The sequence below is a fragment of the Panthera tigris genome, chromosome C1 (assembly GCF_018350195.1).
Source record: "Panthera tigris isolate Pti1 chromosome C1, P.tigris_Pti1_mat1.1, whole genome shotgun sequence".
NCBI classification, from domain to species: Eukaryota; Metazoa; Chordata; class Mammalia; order Carnivora; family Felidae; genus Panthera; species Panthera tigris.
The window spans coordinates 97,586,324-97,608,880 of record NC_056667.1 but is presented as its reverse complement, the minus strand read 5'-3'; the positions used below and the strand labels follow the sequence as shown (position 1 = coordinate 97,608,880).

The window sequence follows — 22,557 nt, the reverse complement described above, 5'->3', positions numbered from 1 at the left end:
CCCCGTCCCCCCACCACCACCAAAATATGGCCACCACCAGGGCACCCACCACGTTACTCAAAGGCCTTGAAAGCAATTGTTAGGATGCAGCCACGTCACCAGGAGGATGCCCCCCTCCAACTTGTTACAATTAGGGTCTTAGCTGGGGTTACAGAAGATGCTACTGGCTACCGCCAAAGGAAGGAAGGACAGGTCCGCAATCTGCCACAGGTGAGGGTCGTCTACATCCAGGGGAGCAGGAGGTAAGGAAGGGTAGTACGCAAAATAAAGGATACATGTGACAAGAGTGACTGGAGGCTGGTAAGGGGCTGGCCCGAGCCCAGAGCCCCCGGGCCGACGGCACTCACCAAGACGCGCTGAGGCCACACTGCAGAGCCAAGCGGGGCCGGCGAGGCCGTCGGAGGCGGAGCCACACCCGCCCGGCTCCCAGCGAAGCGCACGGCGAGAGTGCCCTCTAGCGGGGGGAAGTAGCGCTCGCCACCCCTCAGGTCTGCGCGCCGCGGCGTGGATCTGACCTCCATCACCTCCTCTCATCATTCATTCCGCAAACACTGCTTGCACCTCCGCTATGCGCTGAACACCACGGTAGACAGGCGAGCGGGACGTAATCGCTCCCTCGAGAGGGCTTCGGGCTGGTTGGGGAAGCTGGACAAGTCGTGGTAGTTGAGTGTGTGTCAAGGCCATGGCCACGCAGAGGCGGAAGTGGGGGCACAGGCAGGGCTTCGCCAGAGAGGCGACCCTCGGGCTGAGACGTTTGCCAGATAAGTGAGTGGGACTTCCAGACAGGATAGCACGGACTGGAGGTGTTCCAGTCCCCCCCCCCCCAACACACACACACACACTCCCGGGAGAAACAGAAGGTGGGGGCCGCGGCCAGAGAAGAAGCTGGAGGGGGCAAACTGGGTCAGATAATGGAGGGCTTGGCCTTCATCCCAAAGGTGATAGAAGCCATAGCGACATCAGTCAATTTTACAGATTTGAAAGGATTGCTCTGGCAAAGGGGGCAGACGTTGAACGTCGAGCAAAAAACGAAAACAAAAAAAACAGGGCATAACTGGGGATGAAGATGGCACGGAAGAGGAGACGGGAAGGAAGGGAATCTACAAGGACTTGGTTAGACGGGGTGCGGAGGGTAAAGGAAGCAGGTTAGCATGACCGTGACGTCATCTGTCAGACCCGAAACGAAGAGGAGCCGATCGGGAAGAAAGAAGGTGAGCTCAGTTCTGAACACCTAGAATTGGATGTGTCTGGAAATTCTGGAAAGTAGCTGTCAATTGCCTGGTTTAGTCTGGAGCTCCGGGAACTGATCTGGGGGTTGGCACTGGAAGGGAGTATGTCTGCAGGTGCACAGTCAACCCGAAGAGAGGAAAGAGCTGAGGGCAGATCCTTAGGGAAGCTAACTTGTAAGAAGCACGCGGAGGAAAAGCTGCCCCGCCCCACCACCAGGAGACCAAGAGGAAGGACTGAAGTTGAAGGAGAACCAGAAAGGACTGAAGCCATGGGAGAGACAGCTTCAAGAGGCGTGCAATCAGTCTCCACCAATGACCACCAGGACCACAGGTCTTGTTGAAGAGTACCTGAAGCTAAGAGAGGGAGTGTGGTCTCACACTTGGCTTCCTGATCATTTCGATTTGCATTCTGAAAACATCAGCCTTGCCTCCTTCTACCACTCAGCATCCAGGAATACCCAGGTAAAATATTTCCAAGAGGATGCAAACCCTTGGCTTGATAACACCCCTCACAGGACCACCAGGATTCAATGAAATCATTTATATCGAGCACCTAGAAAATTGCCCCGCCTAGTAGTCACTCAAAGCTAGTTCCATCCCCCCCCCCCATACGCACTTGGATAAAACAATTAGGAAAATAAATCTAACAGAATACAGACCCACATTGGATTAGCTGGTGTCAACCAGGACATGACTCCCACTCCTGAACAGGGTAAGCGAGAGTGGGCTCAGCTCGGGTAGACGAACATCCACCAAGTGGGCATTGTGGTCAGATAGGGTCAGAAATTGGGTCCTGAGATTTAGATCCATTAGTGACCTCAATGGTGGTATGAGGTAAGTGTTACAATTATTCCCTTTTTATACATCAGGACATTAAATTTAAAGATTATGTAATTCTCCAAATGCCACACATTCTTTCTCATGGACTGGGGTCTGTTTTTAAACTATGTCACTTCCAATGTCCTTTTTGAAGATTTAGGAGGACCAGAGAGGAGCACGCGTGCACACACACACACACACACACACACGTACACATGCACGTGCACACTGTCCTGGACGGCAGCCCCTCCGAGCAGGAGCCCAATTTCTTCTCAGCTCTGTAGTGAGCTCATTGCCTGGTCCTTAAACTCCTCCCATTCCTCGGTTTCTCCATCTGGAAATGGGATGAAACAGTCCTATGCCTCCCGCTTCCCCCCAGGGAGTGGCCCTGATGAGATCATGTCTGGATTCTTGGCTTGGACAGAGGGAAGGCCGGTCCTCCTCCTAACTTCCAGGGGATGTGCACATCCAGAAGTGCAGACCAATGTCACATGGCTGCCTGATCACACTGCTCCCTTCTGAGGCCTAGAACGAATGGGAAAGAAGGGGGTTGACGATGAGGCTCCACAACAGCAGCAAGGAAATAAAATCTCAATTTCAATGATAAACCTTCAAGAGGAAAGGTGCTAGGCCAACTGGCTGGGTCTCAGCCAAATTCTAGTAAGATCTGTAAATCATCGTATGGATCTTTGCACCCAGGTTCTTTACTCTGCCTTACCCTTGCTTCTGATTTTAATCTCACCCCAAGTCCAGGTTCTGAATCCAAACACAGAAGCCGGGACATCTTTATTAGACATAAAGATAGCTCTTGATGAGGTTCCTCTGAAATATCTCACACCTGGAGTTGATCGGTCTCACACTTTCTTCCTCACTCATCAATCTTTCTTCTCCCACCTCATAGTCTCACTGCTCTCCTCCTTGTCTGCTGCACACACACACACACACACACACACACACACACACAGGCACACACGTGAGCACGCACACACACACACAGAAACACATACCTCTAGCCACTCCAAGGAGTCCAAAGGAGTGAACCACCCTAAGGGCATCTCAGCACCTCAGCCTGCGGAAACAACACTCATGTGCCTGGAATGTTCCCTGGCCACCTCTTCACCAAGCCTATCCCTTTCTCCAATCCATCTGCTCCTGAAGGCCCACTTCCTCTGGAAGGTGTTAGATTAATCACATAGGCAGTTTCCCCTGCCCCACCCTGAATCAATCTGTGTCTTAAAGTGGTTCCTGCAAGCTACTTTCTTACCTCAATTATTCACTCATCGCTTTTTCTGACCTCCAGAATGCACTTAACCTTTAGGTGTAACTGATGTGTATTCTCTACTTGCGAGTTACGTAACTTTCTGATGCCTTTCCATGGTCATGTGTGCATCCATATTCACATGTCAGCATCGCAGGGTGGGAGAGCTCTCTGTGCAGCACCAGATGGACGCTAACAAGGAATCTGTGAAGATGACAACAACAATGACCACGTTCAACAACTGTCGATTGAGCTGCTCCTATCTGCTCGTCAGTATGCTAATTGTGTTGGGGTTGGGACTGTGAGAGAGCCAGTAGAAACTATAAAGCAAAATCCTTACAAGGAGAACATAATACCAATCCTCGGATGTCTTTGTTCCCATTTTACAGATGGAGAAATCGAGGCTCAGACATGGTCACAGTTTGCCAGAGGTCCCACAGCACAGAGTGCCCCAGCAGGGACTCCTGAGCCCAGCCCCAAGGTTCAGGGAAGCAAAGAAAGCTTTCAACTTGCCAACACGAACACAAACCTCCATGGGCAATGAACCGCAGGTGGTGGGGGCCAAAAGGGTATGTAGAGACGACACATATTCAAGGTATTTGAAGAACTACAGTGAAGAGCAGTCCGCCACGGTGGAGGGTCTCAGGACAGCCGAGAGAAACACTGCCCACTGAGCTGCCGCCCTTCTGGCCACATGTCCCCTGCTCTGGGACACCATCACACTGCTGGGACACAGAGAACAGCGTTAGCATTCCCCAGTAAATCATTTGCTGGGCACAAGTATGAGGAAATAGTTTGACTTTAAATGACATCTACATCCTGAAGGAAACTAAAATTAGCAGTTTCTCCTGCCATGACCCATTTGTTCTTCCAACTGGACTATCCGGCCAGGGAGCCTTGCTTGCCTTGCTAATCCTGTCCATGCCCCATCACGGCTCTGCCGCCCCACACTTACAGCACTTCCAGATGGCGACCAAGTCTGTAAACGTGTGTATATTCATGCACTTGTGTGCATGCATGTACGCGTGTTCGTGTGTGCACGCGTGGACGTCCACTGACCTTCATTCTCCAGCTTGCTAGGAAGCTAACTAGTGAGGCTAATGTATCTGTTGTTTGCATGAAGACTGAAACTGACCAGTGCTTCCTCTCGTCATGGGGTTTTTTTGACAGCTACATGGATGCAAGAACCCAGGAAAGCCAAGCAGCCTGGCATCAGGGGAGGAGCAGCACCCTGGGGTCAGTCCTGGATCTGCAGCAGCCCTCAAGGCAGAGTTTGTATCTCTTCCAGCTAATGGGCCACCACTGACATGATTTGGCTTCCTTCTGTGCCTTCCTGTCGTTTCTCACCACCGAGTGGCTCCTGGTTACCTCTGCTCTTTGCAGCTGTTCCCCACCTCACAGCTTCTGCTTCTCAGAGCGTCTTTTTTTTTTTTTTTTAATGTCTATTTATTCTTGAGACAGAGACAGAGCATGAACAGGGGAGGGGCAGAGAGAGAGGGAGACACAGAATCTGAAACAGGCTCCAGGCTCCGAGCTGTCAGCACAGAGCCCGACGCGGGGCTTGAACCCATGAACTTTGAGATCATGACCTGAGCCGAAGTCAGACACTTAACTGACTGAGCCACCCAGGCGCCCCTCAGAATGTCTTGCATGTGTCCATCCTGGCCACTCTCCAGCCCCACGTCGTGATCTTGCAGCTTTGGCTCTCACGGCTAGCCCATTCTTCAGCATTTACTGGCTCAGAGCAGTTAGAGGGGAATCTTACTTGGCCTGGCTCATCATTTCAAACAAACCAAGGTATGGACAGGGGTAGGGGTTAGTTGCATTTAAGGCAGATTCCCTGTGTGATTGGGACCAGCTTTGTGCAAAAATGAAAGCCTTGAGCTATTTCCCAGAGCAGGGAGTTGCAAGTGGGAGGCCAGAAGAGCAACACAGTGATGGCCATGTCCAGTGCACTCAGACTCAGGTGACCCACAGCCAGACCCTTTGTCCTTCTCACCCAGGACTCCCCAGCAGCCTCTCAGCCCCCACACTGGGCCAGGATTCAAACCCTGGCTTTGAATTTTTTTTCTCTCTCAGCCTTTATATTATTCTCTGGTGCTTCCACTTGTCCATGTTCATTGTCTAGTTGACTCATCAACCGAACTGCAAAATCCTCAAGGCCAGGGAGGATCTCACCTTTCCTGCATATGACAAAGCACTGAATATAACATGCCATGCAGGCCAGAGGCATGAATGAATGAACACATTAATTTAGGGAGAGAAAAAAGACTGGCCAGATAACTTTCTAAAGCCAGTTAGCCTGGAGCTCCCTGGACAATGGCATTTCCACTGGCCTGCTCTGGCCTTAGGCCCGTGCTCTGCTTCCCTGGGACCCTCAGGCTGCAGGCAACTGAGCCCTCACCTACCCCAGACACCCAAGCCTACAGGGTCCAAGGAAAAGGCTCCCTTGCCTTTCAGATCATGCTTAAAGCCCACGTGGAAAATTAGCCATCTAATTTGATTACTGGAACTCAGGCCAAGTCCAGAAAGAAAGGGGCACAGGAAAAGAACGTCAGGCGGGGTGTGGGGACGAGTTGGGGGCAACGAGAAGGCCACCCTGGGGAGTCTTCAGCTCAGCCCACAAGCTGGGCCTGGTCTTGTTGCCACCCCAGCTGTGCACCCTCGGGAAGCCTCTCATCAGCAGTGCCGTTCGCCTCATTAGTCCTTCCTGCCTCCCAGGAGTGGTGGAGGGGGTGACTGGGGAAGTCAGGTGCAATCATAAATGTCAGATGGTTGTTGTTAGTGTCACTGTCGTCATCGCGAGGCAGATAATTGAGCCTGGTGTGGCCCTGAGTCCCTCCCGCTCTGCCATCTAGGACCGACACACTCATCCAGACATACATGTGGGAAACACAGACAGTGGGGAGAAATCAAAACAAGATGCAAACACTCGGGTGCATGTGTATATATCGTGTATCAAATGAAGCTACGTGGCTGTTTTTTTTTAAATGCAGGATCGCTTACAGTGTGAAGCCCGTACCTACTCCGAGCACCCAACTGACTTGAAGAGAAGAGGGTGAGTAATAGCAAACCACCATCCGAGTTTCAGGTGCCCTGTGTGCAAGGCTCCATTTATTCCTCAGAGCAGCCTTGATATTATTAGCTTCTCTCTTGCAGAGAAGGAAACCGAGTGTGTGGGAGAAGCGAGGCTTGAACCCAGGTCTGTTGGGCTGCAAAGCTGGCACCTGTCCACTCCAATGACTCCCCCGTAGAATCTCAGGTCAGGAAGCTCAGAGATTTTCCTGGCCAACCACCCTTCAGAGCAGTCAGTAAAACCCCAGCAGGTTCCTCTGATGACAGTCAGCTCTCTGTGTCCTGGGGCAGCACAGACCACACTCGTGGACACCTAGGGACCGTTAGAAACATGGCTGTCCACCAGCATGGCACAGGGGCCACCTTCACCCGCAGGGAAGGGACAATGCTGTGGTCTTCCTCCACACTCTGTACAAAGGGACACGCATCAGTCCCCGGAGAAACCTTAACCATTTGATTTTCATGACTCCCAAGCAGCATGTTCTGTTTTATGAATGACCCTTGTTTTAAAGAATGAGAACACCAGTGATATAAACACTTAAAGAAAAAAAAAAAAACACCCAGGAAGGGAGGGACTCATGACCCAGTGTTACAGGATCTAATAGTCTCCCCAACAGCCAAAGGGGAGTTGGTTGGTGACTTGTGAATCAGTCTCCAAGTCAGGGCCTTGGTGAAACACCCACATTCATAAACTGGCCGTTTTCATAGATCCTAGAGCCAAAGCCCTGCTCTTCTCCCCTCAGAATCAGGCATCTTGGGGCGGGAATGTGAGCCTAGTGGTGAGGAAGGTGCAAAGTCAGAGTCCAAGAGGAAGTTGGAAAGGTCAGACAAAGGAGCTTCTAAGGGGCAGCTGGAGGCACTTCACGCTGAGGCCCCAGGACTCTCGATCCAGACGTGGCCCTGTGTGTTGTGTGTTCCTGATGTTTATCATCAACAAATCCATTTTCATGGAGTTGGCTTGGTTTTGCTCAATCAACCAGCACCTCATACTTTTCAAATATGTGGAAAATAATGAAAATGGCTTTAATTACTGGGATGACTTTTTTTTTCCCACAGCTTCCCCTCAAAAAGATGTCTGGAACCCACAGAGAATGATGGTCAGATAGGAAACAAGTGGGGACCCATTCAGGACCAAGATGCAGGACAGCCGGTCCCCTCTCAGAATTTGGCAGGCCCACTCGGGCCCCCGGCCTGCTCCCCTCAAGTGACCCAGGCAGAGGAACTTTCCATCAAGACAGGACCTGACTCAACCTCTCCCAAACAAACCAGACACCAGCCACCAAACTGCCAGCACAAGAGTTTCCATAATGAGAAGCTTCCAGGAAAGCCCCATAAAACCTTTACTGTAAATTCAATAAACTGGATTTCCAACATGGTGGCGGGGCTGGGGAAGCCTGGAGCCACACACCGCCCTCCACCCCCTCCACCATCCCTGCACACACAGAAGTAGGCCATTCCTGCCCTGACAGGGATGCTGCCCCACCCTTCTGTCCACCAGTCCCCCAGTCTGCTTCTCCATGCTTGCCCGCACCGGCCGCAGCACCAGAGCAGCTCGGGCCAGGCACGTGGAGGAACCACCCAGTAGAACTTCCAAACAATGCTCAGCCACTCACGGTGTAAAACTCCTGCCCCTGGACTCCCTCGAGCACACCCGGGTGCGTCAAGGACTTAGCTCTGTGACACCTGTCAGAGCCCTGTGCCCACCTTTCCTGTGCCCCATACCATTAGCCCTGTCAAGAAGCCAGCCATCTGAGACCATAAAAAGGAAATACAGGCCCAGAATCACTGAATCTAGATCCAGATGACTCCTGGCCCAGGATGACCAAGTGACAGCATCTCCCCATGTTCTGCTCGAAAACCTCTCCCCTCACCATGATTCTCAGATGAGTGCCTCACACCACCCCCACACTGAGACCCCGATTTTCCTTTCCACACAGCTTTCACCCCAACCCAGCCTCACCCTGCCATCCCACGGGTCAGGCAAGAGACCTAACACTTGCAGAGTGGTGTGGGCAACCGGGCCAGGGCTCTGTGTGGACAGGCAGAGGCAAAAGCGGGCCTCGAACCTCCAGCTCTGTGCTCAGCCCACTTCACCAGGGCCAAGTGGGTACCAGGAAGGGTCACGGCAGAGTCTGTGCGGGACCAGTGACTGAATGGACTGGGGAGGTGATGGCTGCATCGGCAGGGGCTAGCCAGTGTGGGTTTGAAGCGTGGGTTTGATCGGGAAATTTAGCGCCTCAAAGCTTGATAATGGGAAGGAGCTCAGACTTCAGAGACTATCCCACTCCACACTTACGTTGTGCAGATGAGGAAACTGAGGCACAGAGAGATTAAAATGACTTGCCCAAGGTCACACATTCATTCTTTCACACAATCAAGAGGCCACCTATGGGCCAGGCACAGTGCCACAAAGGTCAGGCTCCTGACCCCAAAGCCCTCACCCCCCAGCACCTCCCACTTCTGAGATAATGCAGCAGGGACCCATAGGGTGTCTAAGGTGTAAGACTTAGGGGCAGCACACGCATGGTCTAAGAGAAAGGACACTGGACTCACGGGAGACTGAGGTCTATGTGGCCCTAAGCAGACACCTCCCCTCCTGAACCTGAGTCTCTCTTTTGTACAACAGACCCAGTAGTATCCTGGGTCTATACCTCACCTCCTCACTCACAGCAAGTGTCAAATGAGATCCTGTGTAAAGCGGTGAATCACTGCATAAGGTAGGAAGTGAGGATTGGTCACAGAGAGTAGGTTTAGCACTGGGAGGCCAAGCAGTCCCAGCATCCTTGAGAAAATAGATGCATGTTCCAGGTCCCCACTGAGCATCTGGGGACCAGAGCAGGTATCCTGACTCACCCACCCACTGAACCCCTGCCGTCCGAGGCAGCCCCTCAGGAGGCAACAACTTCCCAGCATGACCCATGCCCCCCCTTGCCTCCAAGCGCAGGCAGAAAGTGAAAGGCACACTGTGCATTTTTCCCCCTTCGGGTGATAGGGTTTCACATTCCTTCCCTGCCTCTTCGCAAGAGGACCGCGGAATCTCCGGCTGCAAGCCCGTCTAGGAGACTTCCCGCCCCCGCTCTGCAGACACTTGGGGTGTGGATATTTTCCACATTTTTTTAAGCTGCTTTTTTGGGAAACTATTTTCCTCCAGCCCTGGACCAAGGACAAACGAGTCAGCGCTTGCAGTTGTGAGCGCAGAGGGCAGCCAGGCATTTGCCTGAAGGCCTGTACTTTTCCATGAATGGAGGAGACGGGGCAGCAGCCGGGGCGGTCGTCCCCCCGGGCAGCTGCCTGAGTGGCCTAGCACCCTGAGGGTTTTCCCAGTTGGTTTTGGGGAAGTTACTCTAACCTGATCCAGCTGTGGCCGAGGCCCCGATGGGCACGAGGATTCAGACTGTCAGGCCTGCTCTCAAAGCAGGAGGTGGTCCTGCCTCCCCCAGCCAACTTTCTCTCCCTGCTGGACCTGCGCGGTCCTCCCTGGGCCTGGGGTTCTGGCATTCGTCTATCTGCCTTCCAGACACCTACCCCTTGTTTGCACGTCTTAAATACCCACAGCGTTAGGGCTGGTTCGGCCTCACCAGTAACCTGGGGTCATACCCCAGCCGGGCCCAATCCCCGAGTCAGATGGAGAACGGGCACTTCTGCCACCAACAAAACAGGATGATAACAGAGTGCTCTCGGGCGACACAGTCCGTATGCAGAAGAGGTTAAACACATGGAGCGTGGGGTCTGACATCCTTAGGTTCACTGGCTCCGCCACCTTTCCGGCTGTTGTTACATCTCTGAACATCAGTTTCCTCAACAGTCAAAGGACTGATGCGACTTACCTCAGAGAAGTGTAGGTTGGAGTAATTAACATGACACATATAAAAAGTACTTGTCACCATGCCTGGTACAAAACCGTGACGTCCTGTAATTATGAGCAGGTGGGGTAGGCCGAGGTATGTGATGGGTAGCATCCTCTCACACCGGAATCGTGACCTAGGGAGCGCGGAAGAGAGGCCCGCAGAGCAGCACAGGACAATCTCCCACGTTATGAGTCGCACGGGACAGCTGGGTCTTTGTGGAGGAGGCCTGCAGCGAAAGAAAAGGTGTTGGCTCTCTACCTGTTCCCTGGAGAACTCAGGGAGACTCAAATCTTCAGGGAGCTCACAGGTGTCTCTAAAGTGGCGCCCTAACCCCATGGCCCAGACCCTGACCCTGTCTTCCTGCTGGGAACACCACAGGCTTCTCTCCAGCCCCCAGCCAGCCCCTCAGGTTCTCGTCTGCTGGGCCAAAACTACCAGGTGACACTCTCTGTTTCTTAAGGGCTGGTTGACAAAACAATGTGTATAGGGTGATCGTTACAACTGGGCTACAGTTAGAATACAAACATTCATCGATGATTGGAAAGCTACGTGCCAAGGTAGGGGCGCCTGGGTGGCTCAGTCGGTTGGGCGTCCGACTTCAGCTCAGGTGACGATCTCGCGGTCCGTGAGTTCGAGCCCCGCGTCGGGCTCTGGGCTGATGGCTCAGAGCCTGGAGCCTGCTTCGGATTCTGTCTCTCCCTCTCTCTCTGCCCCTCCCCCGTTCATGCTCTGTCTCTCTCTGTCTCAAAAATAAATAAACGTTAAAAATAATAATAATAAAAAAAAAAACTATGTGCCAAGGTTAACAGCAATTACCTCTTGTCTTCAGGCAGCGGGATTAAAGGTGATTTTTATTTTCCACTCTGTGCTTTTCTGTACATTCCAAATGAACAATGTGTGGGTTTTACAGCCATAAAATGTAATTCATTTATTTTTCAAAAATAATAAAATTCATCACTGGCTTTTCTGTTGTTTTTTTTTTTTTAAGTTTTTAATTAAATTTCAGTTAGTTAACCCACGGTGTAATATCAGTTGCAGGTGTATGAAACAGTGATTCGGTGCTTCCCTACATCACCCTGTGCTCGTCACAGCAAGAGCACTCCTGATCCCCCTCACCTATTACACCCCGCCCCACCCACCGGCTTGTTCTCTGTAATTAAGAGTCTGTATCTTAGTTTGTCTCTCTCTCTCTTTCTTTCTCCCTATGACCATTCGTTTTGCTTCTTAAATTCCACATATGAGTGAAATCATATGGTATTTGTCTTTGACTGACTTATTTTGCTTAGCATTATCCTCTTTGGATCCATCCGTATCGTTGCAAATGGCAAGATTTCGTTCTTTTTACAGCACAGTAATATTCCATCGTATATATACACACCACATCTTCTTTATCCATTCATGTCAGTGGACACTTGGGCTGTTTCCATAATTTGGCTATTGTCAACAATGCTAGTATAAGCATCAGGGTGCACATATCCCTTTGCATTAGTATTCTTTGGGTAAATGCCTAGTAGTGCAATTGCGGGATCATAGGGTAGTTCTATTTTTAACTTTTTGAGGAACCTGCATACTGTTTTCCAGAGTGGCTGCACCAGTTTGCACTCCCACCAACAGTGTAAGAGGGTTCCCCTTCCTCTGCATCCTCACCAACACCTGTTGTTTCTAGTGTTGTTGACGTTAGCCACTCTGACAGGTGTGAGGTGGTATCTGATTGTGGTTTTGATTTGTAGTTCCCTGGGGATGAGTGGCATTGAACATCTTTTCATGTGTCTGTTGGCTATCTGGACATCTTCTTCAGAAAAATGTCTATTCGTGCCTTCTACCCACTTTTTTAATTGGAGTATTCATTTTTGGGGTGTCGAGATTTATAAGTTATTTATCTATTAGATATTAGATATTAGATCTTTATCTATTAGATATTAGATATTAGATATATTAGATATAGATATCTATTATCTATTAGATATCTAATAGATCTATTAGATCTATTAAAGATCTAACCCTTTATCAGATATATCATTTGCAAATATCTTCTCCCATTCTGTAGGTTACCTTTTAGTTTTGTGGATTGTTTCCTTCACTGTGCAGAAGCCTTTTTATTTTGATAAATTCCTAACAGTTTATTTTTGCTTTTGTTTCCCTTGCCTGGGGAGACATATCTAGTAATTTCACTATGGCTGATGTCAAAGGGGTTACTACCTGTGTTCTCCTCTAGGATTTTAATGGTTTCCTGTCTCACATTTAGGTTTTTCATCCATTTTAAATGTATTTTTGTGTATGGTGTAAGAAAGTGGTCCAATTTCATTCTTTTGCATGTTGCTGTCCAGTTTTTTCAACATCATTTGCTAAAGATGCTGTCTTTTTTCCATTGGATGTTCTTTCCTGCTTTGTCGAAGATTAGTTGACCCTATGGTTGCGGGTCCATCTCTGAGTTTTCTATTCTGTTCTATTGACCTATGTGTCTATTTCTGTGCCGGGACCATACTGTTTTGATCACTACTGTTTTGTAATGCATCTTGAAGTCCAGAATTGTGATGCTCCCAGCTTTGTTTTCCTTCTTCAAGGTTGCTTTGGCTATTTGGGGTCTTTTGTGGTTCCATCAAAATTTTAGGATTGTTTGTTCTAGCTCTGTGAAAAATGCTGTTGGTATTTTGATAGGGATTGCATTAAATATGTAGATTGCTTTCTGTAGTATAGACATTTTAACAATATTTGTTGTTCCAATCCGTGAGCATGGGGTATCTTTCCGTTTCTTTGTGTCAATCAATTTCTTTCATCAGTGTTTCATAGTTTTCGGAGTACAGGTCTTTCACCTTTTTGGTCAGGTTTATTCCTAGGTACTTTATTATTTTTGGTGTAATTGTAAATGGGATCAATTCCTTAATTTCTCTTTCTGATATTTCATTACTGGTGTATAGAAATGTAACAGATTCCTGTATATTGATTTTGTATCCTCTGACTTTACTAGCTTTTCTAGTTGTACATTACATCATGCACTCTCCTGCTTAAATCTTTTCAATAGTTTGTCATGACAGAATAAAATTTAAACTCCTTTTCCATGGCCTACAAGGCTGGACAGGACCCGGACTCTCTTCCGAACCCCAACCCAACCTCCTGTGGATCCTGTCCTCATTTTCTGGTTCCAACCTCAGGGGCCTCCTCCCGGGTAAGAATCGCAGCTCTACCATTCACTGGCTGTGTGACCTTGGTCAGCTTCCTTAACCCTCTCTAGCCTTGGTTTCCAATTCTGAAAAGGAAAAAACAAAAACAAAAACAAAAAAACCATAATACCAGTAACTACCTCACAGCATTGTTGTGAGAACTTTTTTTTACATTTTTTAATGTTTATTTTTGAGAGAGAGAGACAGAGCATGAGTGGGAGGGGGCAGAGAGAGAGGGAGACACAGAATCCTAAGCGGGCTCCAGCCTCCGAGCTGTCAGCACAGAGCCCGATGTGGGGCTCGAACTCATAGACCACGAGATCCTGACCTCAGCCGAAGTCAAATACTCAACTGACTGAGCCACCCAGGTGCCCCAAGGACTAATTTTAAGAACGCCTGGCACATAGTAAGCACCACGTGTTTTTATTATTATCATTGTCTCCATTGCAGCAGCTCACATGGTCTTCCCCTGCCCAGAGGCTCTCCATTCCATTCTTCACCTGGCTGACTCCTTTCCCCTCTTGGTCTTGGTTTATGTGTCCCTCCCCCAGAGATACCTTTCTGCTCACCTGCTCCCAAACCTGCCCCTCCTATTATTCTCTCATAACATCTTACCCTTTTTCCTCAGCACATTGATCAGAATTTATTATTACATAATTATATGTTGGCTGATTTCATGTAATGCTTGCCTCTCACCAGACTATGAAGCTTCATGACGGTTGGTATCATGGTGAGTTTATCCATCTATGAATAGCCAGAGCTTATAAAAGCCAGGCACACAGCAGGTACTCAATAGACGTTGGCTGAAAGAATGAATACAATGAATAAATGAATACTTGCCTTCAGGCCTCTCTGATGGACCTCAAAGGTTTACTTTTTTATTTAGAAATGCATTCGTACTTTGGTGCTCACTTTCAATCTGCATGCTGAAACATGGCTACATGACATTCCTTAGTCACAAGGTGGATGTGTTCTCCCTAACCTTGTGAGGACAAGTGACAGAAGCCCAGCTGAAATGAGGCCAGGCCAAAAGGGAAAGTTATTGGGAGGATGCTGGAGTCACGTAACCAAAGGAAGGCTGCACACCACACCCAGGAGGGGCCAGCCCCAGGGGTGGCTGGCCGGGTCGCCATCCACTGTCTGCCCTGCTTTTCTCTGCCTGCTGCTTCCTTCTCTCGCTGACTGCATGTCCCTCATGGGTGGCCTAGCGGCTGAGGGCCCAAAAGTTTCAAAACCTTTGGCTCCTACTACTAATTCCAGCTTGGAAACATTCTGAGGAATAACTACCAGGCCTGGCTTGGTCAGATGATCATCCCTGTGGTCAGAGCCAGGGTCTTATTCTCTGACAAGCACGGAGGGGTCAGGTGTTGACTTCTAGATCAGCCAGCCAGACCCTGGGCCTGAGACAGGGCCACCCGGACTCACCTCTGCTTGTCCCCAGAGAAGGAAGAATGGCTCTGAGTCGAGCAGCACTCCCACGAATCTACCACAGTGAGGCATTTATGCCTCCAGAGAGCCCTTGTATATCAGGACTGCTCCCAGGAAGTGGCTCTGGGCTGCTCCCACAATGCTGTTGACTATCTGACTGACTAAAACTTAGACTATTCTTTTTCCCTTTTTTGTGTATTTACTTTTTTCTTTTTATGTATTCATTTTATATTATTTGTCATTTTTATTCTAATAAATTATATTAACATATAATAAACATTTGATTTGTGAGCCCACCCAGGGTTGCCATCTTGTACAACTCTGGAAATACCACTCACACTATGATTTGGAGTTGTTCAAAATCTGGTTAGTAGATGACCCTGCCTACCACCCAACCTAACAGCTAGAGCATTAAGCCAAATACACACATGTTCCTTCCTATTCCACCTTTCTGCCTCTTCTTTCCTAAAGAGCTAACATAACCTTCTTGTGTAATACACTTGAATATGTTTGCCGTGGCAGATTGTATTTTCCAAAGATGACCTCAACAATATTTCCCACTCACAAGCTGTTCTTACAAAGTGAGTTCGATACTTCTCCCATCCAAGTGGGGGGTCCATGTCCTCTCCTTGAACCTGGGCAGATCTTTGGGACTGCCTCGATCAGCAGAGTATGACACAAGCTGTGTTGTGTGACTTCATACAATGCTGTGGGCTTCGTCTTGCTCTGCTCAGTGCAGTCCAAACAAGCCCATGCTGAGTGATGGCCTAGAGTGTTCTTCAAGCCACACAGAGAAAGGGAGACACTCAGCCACTCACATCCCCACCATCTCAGCGCCAGCCACCGGACGGCAACCTCACCAGAGACCCTGAGACAGAACTGCCAAGCCGCACCCTTTCTGCATCCAGAAGAGACAGAAAATGATTGTGATTTTAAGGCACTATGTTCGGGAGCAATTTTTTATGCAGCAGTGGTTAACCAGAACAGAGCTGGGTACCTGGAAGTGGGGTGCTGATCTCACAAAGCTAATTTTGCTCAGCAGTGGCTTTTTAACTGGGAGGTGGTTGGGAGTTGGAAGAACCTTGAAGATACTGTTCTCTGCGAAGCCTGATTGCCTCTAGAAGTCTGGCAGTGAGGGCTTAAAGGAAAACGCTACGGGCGCTGGAAGAAAGGGCACTGTTTCTCTGCTGTGGCACAAATTTTGGTAATACGTTCACCTGCAGTAGCATGGAAACTAGGACACATACCTAACGAGCTTGATGATCTGCAATTTCCAGGCAGAATATTGGTGGTGCCATCTGGCTGCTGCTCGTTCCCAGTGATTAAATGTGAATGGAGAGAAAGGAAGTTAAGGATGAACTGCACATATAATGGAGCATTTGAAAATAAAACTTCTTCACTCCCAACCTCTCCACAGCCAACAATTCTCATAATAAGAAATGCATCAGGGGTGCCTGGGTGGCTCAGTCGGATAAGCAGCTAACTCTTACTTTCAGCTCAGGTCATGATCTCAGCGTTGATGGGTTTCAGCCCCACATTGGGCTCTGTGCTAACAGCTCTGAACGTGCTTGAGACTCTCTCTCTCCCTCTTTCTCTGTTCCTCCCCCACAAGCATTCATGCTTTCTCTCTCTCTCTCTCAAAATAAATGAATAAACATTAAAAAAGGAGGAGGAGGAGGAGGAGGAGGAGGAGAAAGAAATGCATCAAATCCAGGAGGAGGCTGTAAGATCCTTTGTCAAAACTTCAGGAAGGTGCAAGATGGTGCCACTAGACCAGTGTCTCTCCACCAGGGGCTTTTTTGTCCCCCAAGGCACACATGACAATGCTTAGAAACATTTTTGGTTGTCACAGCTGGGGGATGCCACTCGCATTGACTGGGTAGCAGCCGAGGATATCACTGCACCCCCTCCGATGCACAGGACCAGCCACAATAACCAAGGATTCTTTGGCCCAAAACATCAATGCTGCTGAGTTTGAGAAACCCACCATAGACAGAAGAAAGAGCTTCTAAGGTTAATTTTTTTGAAGTATGGTTGACACACAGTGTCACATTAGCTTCAGGTGTCCAGTGTAGTGATCGGACAATCTATACCTGATTGGACAATCTATGCATTTATACCCACAAGTGCAGCAATAAGGATACTTTTTTTCATCCCACCAACTTTTCAGGCCCTCCCATGTACCACACACTGTACTAGGCACTGGAGATACAACAGAGAGTATAAGCGGGAGACTTACACTGCCCTCAGGAGACTCACACTCAAGTTGGGTAAGAAAAAAAACAAAAACAAAAACAAAAAAACGCTCTAAAGGCTATAATAGGAGAAGAAATCCAATATTGGTGAGAGTGACAATGGTCATATGCTTGGCCTCACACTGCCCTCACTATCACCCATGAGTTTGGGTGTATTGTATCTTCATTTTCATTCATCTCAAAGCAGTTTTGTGATTTCTTCTTTGACCCACTGGTTACTTAATAGTATGTTACTTTATTTCCATTTATTTATAAATTTCCCAAGTTGGCCTCTGTGATTGACTTCTGATTTAATTCCATTATGGTCAGACAACAGATTTTATATTATTTCAATTGTATTAAGTTTATTGAATTTTTATTATTTCCAAGAGCCAAATTATGGAAGCAGCCCAAGTGTCCACTGACAGATGAATGGATAGAGAAGATACATATACGTATACAATGGAATATTATTCAGCCATAAAAAGAATGAATTTGCAATGACATGGATGGATCTTAAGAGTATTATGCTAAACAAAATAAGTCAGTCAGAGAAAGACAAATACCATACGATTTCACTCACATATGGAATTTAAGAAACAAACAAACAAAAATAAACAAAGAAAAAAGAGAGAGAGAGAATCAAACCAAGAAACAGACTCTTAACTATACAGAAAAAACTGATGGTTACTGGGGGTGAGGTGGGAGATGGGCTAAATTGGTGATAGGGATTAAGGAGTGCACTTGTTGTGATGAGCATTGGTTGTATGGGAGTGTTGAATCACTATATTGTACACCTGTTAATATAATACTGTATGCTAACTATACTGGAAATAAAATAAAATAAAATAAAATAAAATAAAATAAAATAAAAATTTGTTGACTTTATGATTTTTTGGTCTTATTTTTATTTATTTTTATTTTTAAAAAAATTTTTTTTTACATTTATTTATTTTTGAGACAGAGAGAGACAGAGCATGAACGGGGGAGAGTCAGAGAGAAGGAGGCACAGAATCTGAAACAGGCTCCAGGCTCTGAGCTGTCAGCACAGAGCCCGATGCGGGGCTCAAACTCACGGACCGTGAGATCATGACCTGAGCTGAAGTCGGCCGCTTAACCGACTGAGCCACCCAGGCACTTCAGGTCTTATTTTTAAATTAAAACCATATTACTTTATGATTTTATGATCTATCCTGGAGAATATACTGTGTGCACTTGAGAAGAATGTGAATTCTGCTATTGTTAGGTGTTGTGTTCTACAGATGTCTGTGAGACCATGTGGATCTATAGACTATCCAAGTCCCTTCAAATCTTTCTCAAATGTCACTTCCTCAATGAGATGTACCCTTACCTACTCCATTTAAATTGAAAATTACCCTACCAACCTCACCAACCTGCTCCATTGCCCTTACCTTCCTCTATATCTCCCTTGATACTAGACAACTAGCTAATTATTACTTTTATCGTTCATTGTCCCTCTCCCCCCAGAAGAATGTAAGCCACCGCAAAAACTGCCATTTTTATCTTTGTGTTCACTGTTATAGCCTAAACGCCTAAAAAAAGGACCTTGTGCAAAGTAGGGTTGAAGGAGTTTTTATTGAATAAATGAGTACCTGGATCTTTTCCAATTCCCTGTATTAACAGACTTCGTAATTGTTGTCAATTAAACAGATAAGTGTTAACCCACCGCTGTCTTAATTTATTTTTCCTTGATAACTAAAGATGTTGACTACCTCTTCATGTGTGCATTAGCCATATGTATTTCCTTTTCTGTGAAACCCCTATTCATGTGACTTCTCTATTTTTCTCTTGAGTTGTTTGTTCTCTTTGTATTGAATTGTAGGAATTCTATATAATCTTGATACCGCCCTCTTGCAAGTATATGCACCCCAAGTATCTTCTCCCAGTATGCAACTTGTCGTTAAGATGTCTAATAAACGGAAATTCTTTATTTTAATCTAATCAATGGTGTCGTAAATTCTTTTTACGTCTTATTTAAAAATAAACTATTCTTCTCACACTAGAGCATCAGGGCTGAGGGCCAGTCATTTCTAAAATTTTCTTTTTAATTAAAAGCTTACTTTATTGACCACAGAGGGGTCCCATGCGTGAAACTCAAGATGTTACAAAGGACCCCGGCCGGGCCCCTCCAAAGAGACAAGCCCACACACTCCCAAACCCAGGCCCCCCCCCTCTCATTTAGCATCCTCTTCTCCCCTCTAGCAATGAAGCGAGAGACAACGCCATTAATCACTCTCTACGAGCTGCCAGGTGGGCAAGAGGTGGGGGAAAGTGGGAAAGAGCCCAAGGGAAGGGGCTGCAGTTGAGAAATACCAACCAGCACAGTAGCCCTCCCCCTGCCAGAGGAACTGGGCAAGTCCCAACACAGGATTCTAGGGGGGCACTTGGGGATTTGAAACATAGCAAAAAAAAAAAAAGATGATAATAAAGGAGGGTGGGGGGTAACGCACTAAGGAAAGCTCAGGAGAAAGCGGGAGAGGCTATGCTTCTACAGAAAGAGGTACCCTTTCAGATGGGCCCCACTGAGGCAGAGGACAGTTGGGGTGACCTCCGTGCCTATAAGAGAACCAGCATCGGGGTGATCTGCACATTGGCACAGGTTCCTGAAAATGAGCGGACATCACAGGCAGAGGGGAAAGAGGGAATGGGGTTGTCTGAGTCCAAAGGCTATCTATCAGTACTGCTCAGACCTGGACGTTGTCACTCACCCACCACAGGTTTCCAGAGGCTTCCTCGACTTCCCACCTAAGGATAACAGTCATTTTTCCTGCAGGGAGGAGAAAAGGAGAAATTTCAAAACGTAAGCACCAGAAAATTCCCCTGTCCATCTTCCTAAGATTAGCCGAGCGATCAGTGTATAACCTGCAGGGATTCTCAGAGTCCTGAGTTGCCCGCGACCGATGAGTCACTAAATCTTATTTGAAGTGTTCAGACTTTGCCTCCAGTGAATATTTGGCTTTGACACCTTCTGTCATCTCTGCTGAGAAGAGAAGCAATCACCAGTCAGCACTGCCAGAGCCTGGGCCTCGGGTAAACCTCCCCCGCTCAGGTCGGCCTCCTCGGCCTCCCTGTCCCCAGCACCCCAGTGAGACAGCCTCGTGCTGTGCACCGGACCGAGAGCCACCAGAGCGAGATCCTGGTCGAGCTACTTCCTCTAGTCCCTATAAAGAGATTTTGAAATGAAGCACAAGCCAAGAAATTGAAAGGTCACCAGGCAAAGAACAAAGACCGGGCCTGATATTTATCCTACACCAGCTGCCACACGCAAGTGTAAAGGGAAGCTGTGAGCCTTGCCAAAATGACATGAGGCACCCAGAGGATGCTCGCTTAGCTCAGAGCTGTATCTCCCAGCCGGCGGGCAGCACCAGACCTGTGATGGGGGGCCTCTCCCCTCCAGGTTTCCCTGCTGCTCACCAGCCCACGACCGTTTCAGGAAAAGTGGTCCCTCGAGCAGGCAGAACGCGTGTGGGCTTAGCTCCGATGGGTAAGTCTGCAGGAAAGGGAGCCCCACACCCAAATTGCTCACAATGAGCCAAGCCCTCAGACCCTAGCTGGAGATCCTGCACACATAGCAGGGCTAACCTGGAGCCTCTCAAGGGTGGGAGTGGGAGACAGGGGCACAAGTCCTTTCTCCAGGGAATCCTCCCGTCTAAGGAAGACATCATGGGTGACAAGTCTCTTAATCTAAAGGTTGAGATGGAGCCCCTGCTGTCAGGAGCGGAGCCTCCCCCAGAAAGTTCCCAAGCCCCTAGAGGACCCTGATGGGGCAGACAAGAACAGAGTTGTGAGACTTGGCCAATAAAAATACAAGGCATCCAGTTAAACTTCAATTTCAGATAAACAGGGGATCTGTTTTTAGTATAAGTATGTCCATGCAATATATAGGCCACACTTAAACTAAAAAAAAAAAAAAAAAAAAAAAAAAAGATTCCTTGCCTATTCAAAATTTAAATTTAACCGGACACTGCGTATTTTATCTGGCAGCTCTAGAACAGAAGCAAGTCACAAGGCCCATACCTAAATCTACGTATGTGGCGACAAGCCAGCAGGTAGAAATTAACCAGCCACAGGGTCGTAATGCTGTGAGGACAGAAAAGAAAGGGTGGCTCAGAGTTAGTAGGGTACTGCTGGGTCTGTGGGCTGCCCGGGAAGGCGTTAGACTCCGACCCGTCACCACAGGCGGCTGCCGGCTGCGTCCCTGCGCGGTCGGCGGCTCGGGACCCAGAGAAAGAAGGCCAGGCAGGGGCAGCTGTGTCCGCTCAAGCCAGAGACGAGGCCAAGCACACTGGGAGAGAGATCGTGGGCGGGCCCCGGGGGAAAGAGCGCCAAGATCTGGGGGAATGCAGCTGAGTGCCCAAGGGACAGTGTGTGCTTTCAAAATGAAGAATGATGGGAAGTCTTCTACATCGCCAGGAAAGAAGCCTCCAGGAGACGGCTGCTGCAAGGGGTGCTGGTATCACGGGAACCTGACAATGGGGGAAGCTGGAGAACAGGAAACGGGCACCATCCAGAGCTGACGCCACAGAGCCCGAAGGTCTGAGCTCCCTGAGATGCTAGGTGACCAAGGCCCTGGGATCCCGGCCCCAGGAAGCCCCCAGGCAGGTGTCTGCACCCACACCCACGGCTCCCCAGCACCCACCGCGTGGGGCCCACACAGTGAGGCAGAAAAGCAGTTCACCCAGGCAAGAACTAGCTTGAAATATCTAACCTCTGTCCTCCATCAATCAGTTAACTCGGCATGCCTCCATCTAAGGAGGCCAGGGGTCCCGTCTTGTCAGAGAGGATCCAGGTGCAACCTTCAGAAAGGCAGAGATAGTTTGAGCAACCTCAGCTCCCAGGGCTGAGGCCTGAGAATCGCCAATACTAAACAGTTAACAGACCAGATGCTAACGTCCAGGGAGCTGCCTGGAACTCACCAGCCCAGCCTTCCTCCTCCTCTCCTCCTCTCCTCCTCCTTGGTGTTGGGCACCAGGCTCCTGGCTCCTGGTGCACTCCGGTGAGGAGGGCTGAGAACGTCTAGAATGTCCCCAGAACATCTGGAGTCAGGCCATCTCTCCCCACCACTGGAAGTGCCACCTAGGGCTGCCTCCTTTGAGGAGCTTTGAGAAAGATTGCTACTGTTATTACTACTTACCAATCACTAACTGCATACTAGACAACACTAAGAACTTTATTTCCTTCCTCGAAGAATGCACAACCTGCAAAATGGGCACTGTTGATGCTATTTCACAGATGAGGACCTGACAGCCACGGCCGTCGACCAATCTAGACAGTTAACACTCAGGGGTGGAGAAGACCAGTGAGACAAAATCCTCAGACTTGGGAACTGATCATCAGGGCTAAAACCCCCAATTCTTGAGAGAACACTGTCCAGACAGAAGATGCTAAGGGCAGGCTCCAAGTCATTGCAACACTGATCGCTGACAGCAGGGGGCGACAATGTCTGTGAAAAGCTACTTGCCACAGAAAATGTAGGCCCAGTTG

General features: G+C 48.5%; 1 protein-coding gene across 1 annotated transcript; it reads left to right on the top strand.

The window, feature by feature from the left end:
* The first annotated feature begins 6 nt into the window (after window positions 1-6).
* On the top strand, window positions 7-21,423 carry LOC122240784. The gene is made up of 6 exons (XM_042993871.1): window positions 7-210; window positions 3,696-3,875; window positions 4,477-4,542; window positions 6,303-6,364; window positions 7,438-7,585; window positions 21,253-21,423. Exons 1-6 carry the CDS (start codon window positions 85-87, stop codon window positions 21,421-21,423), a joined length of 753 nt encoding a protein of 250 aa, XP_042849805.1. The 5' UTR covers window positions 7-84.
* The last annotated feature ends 1,134 nt before the right edge of the window (window positions 21,424-22,557 follow it).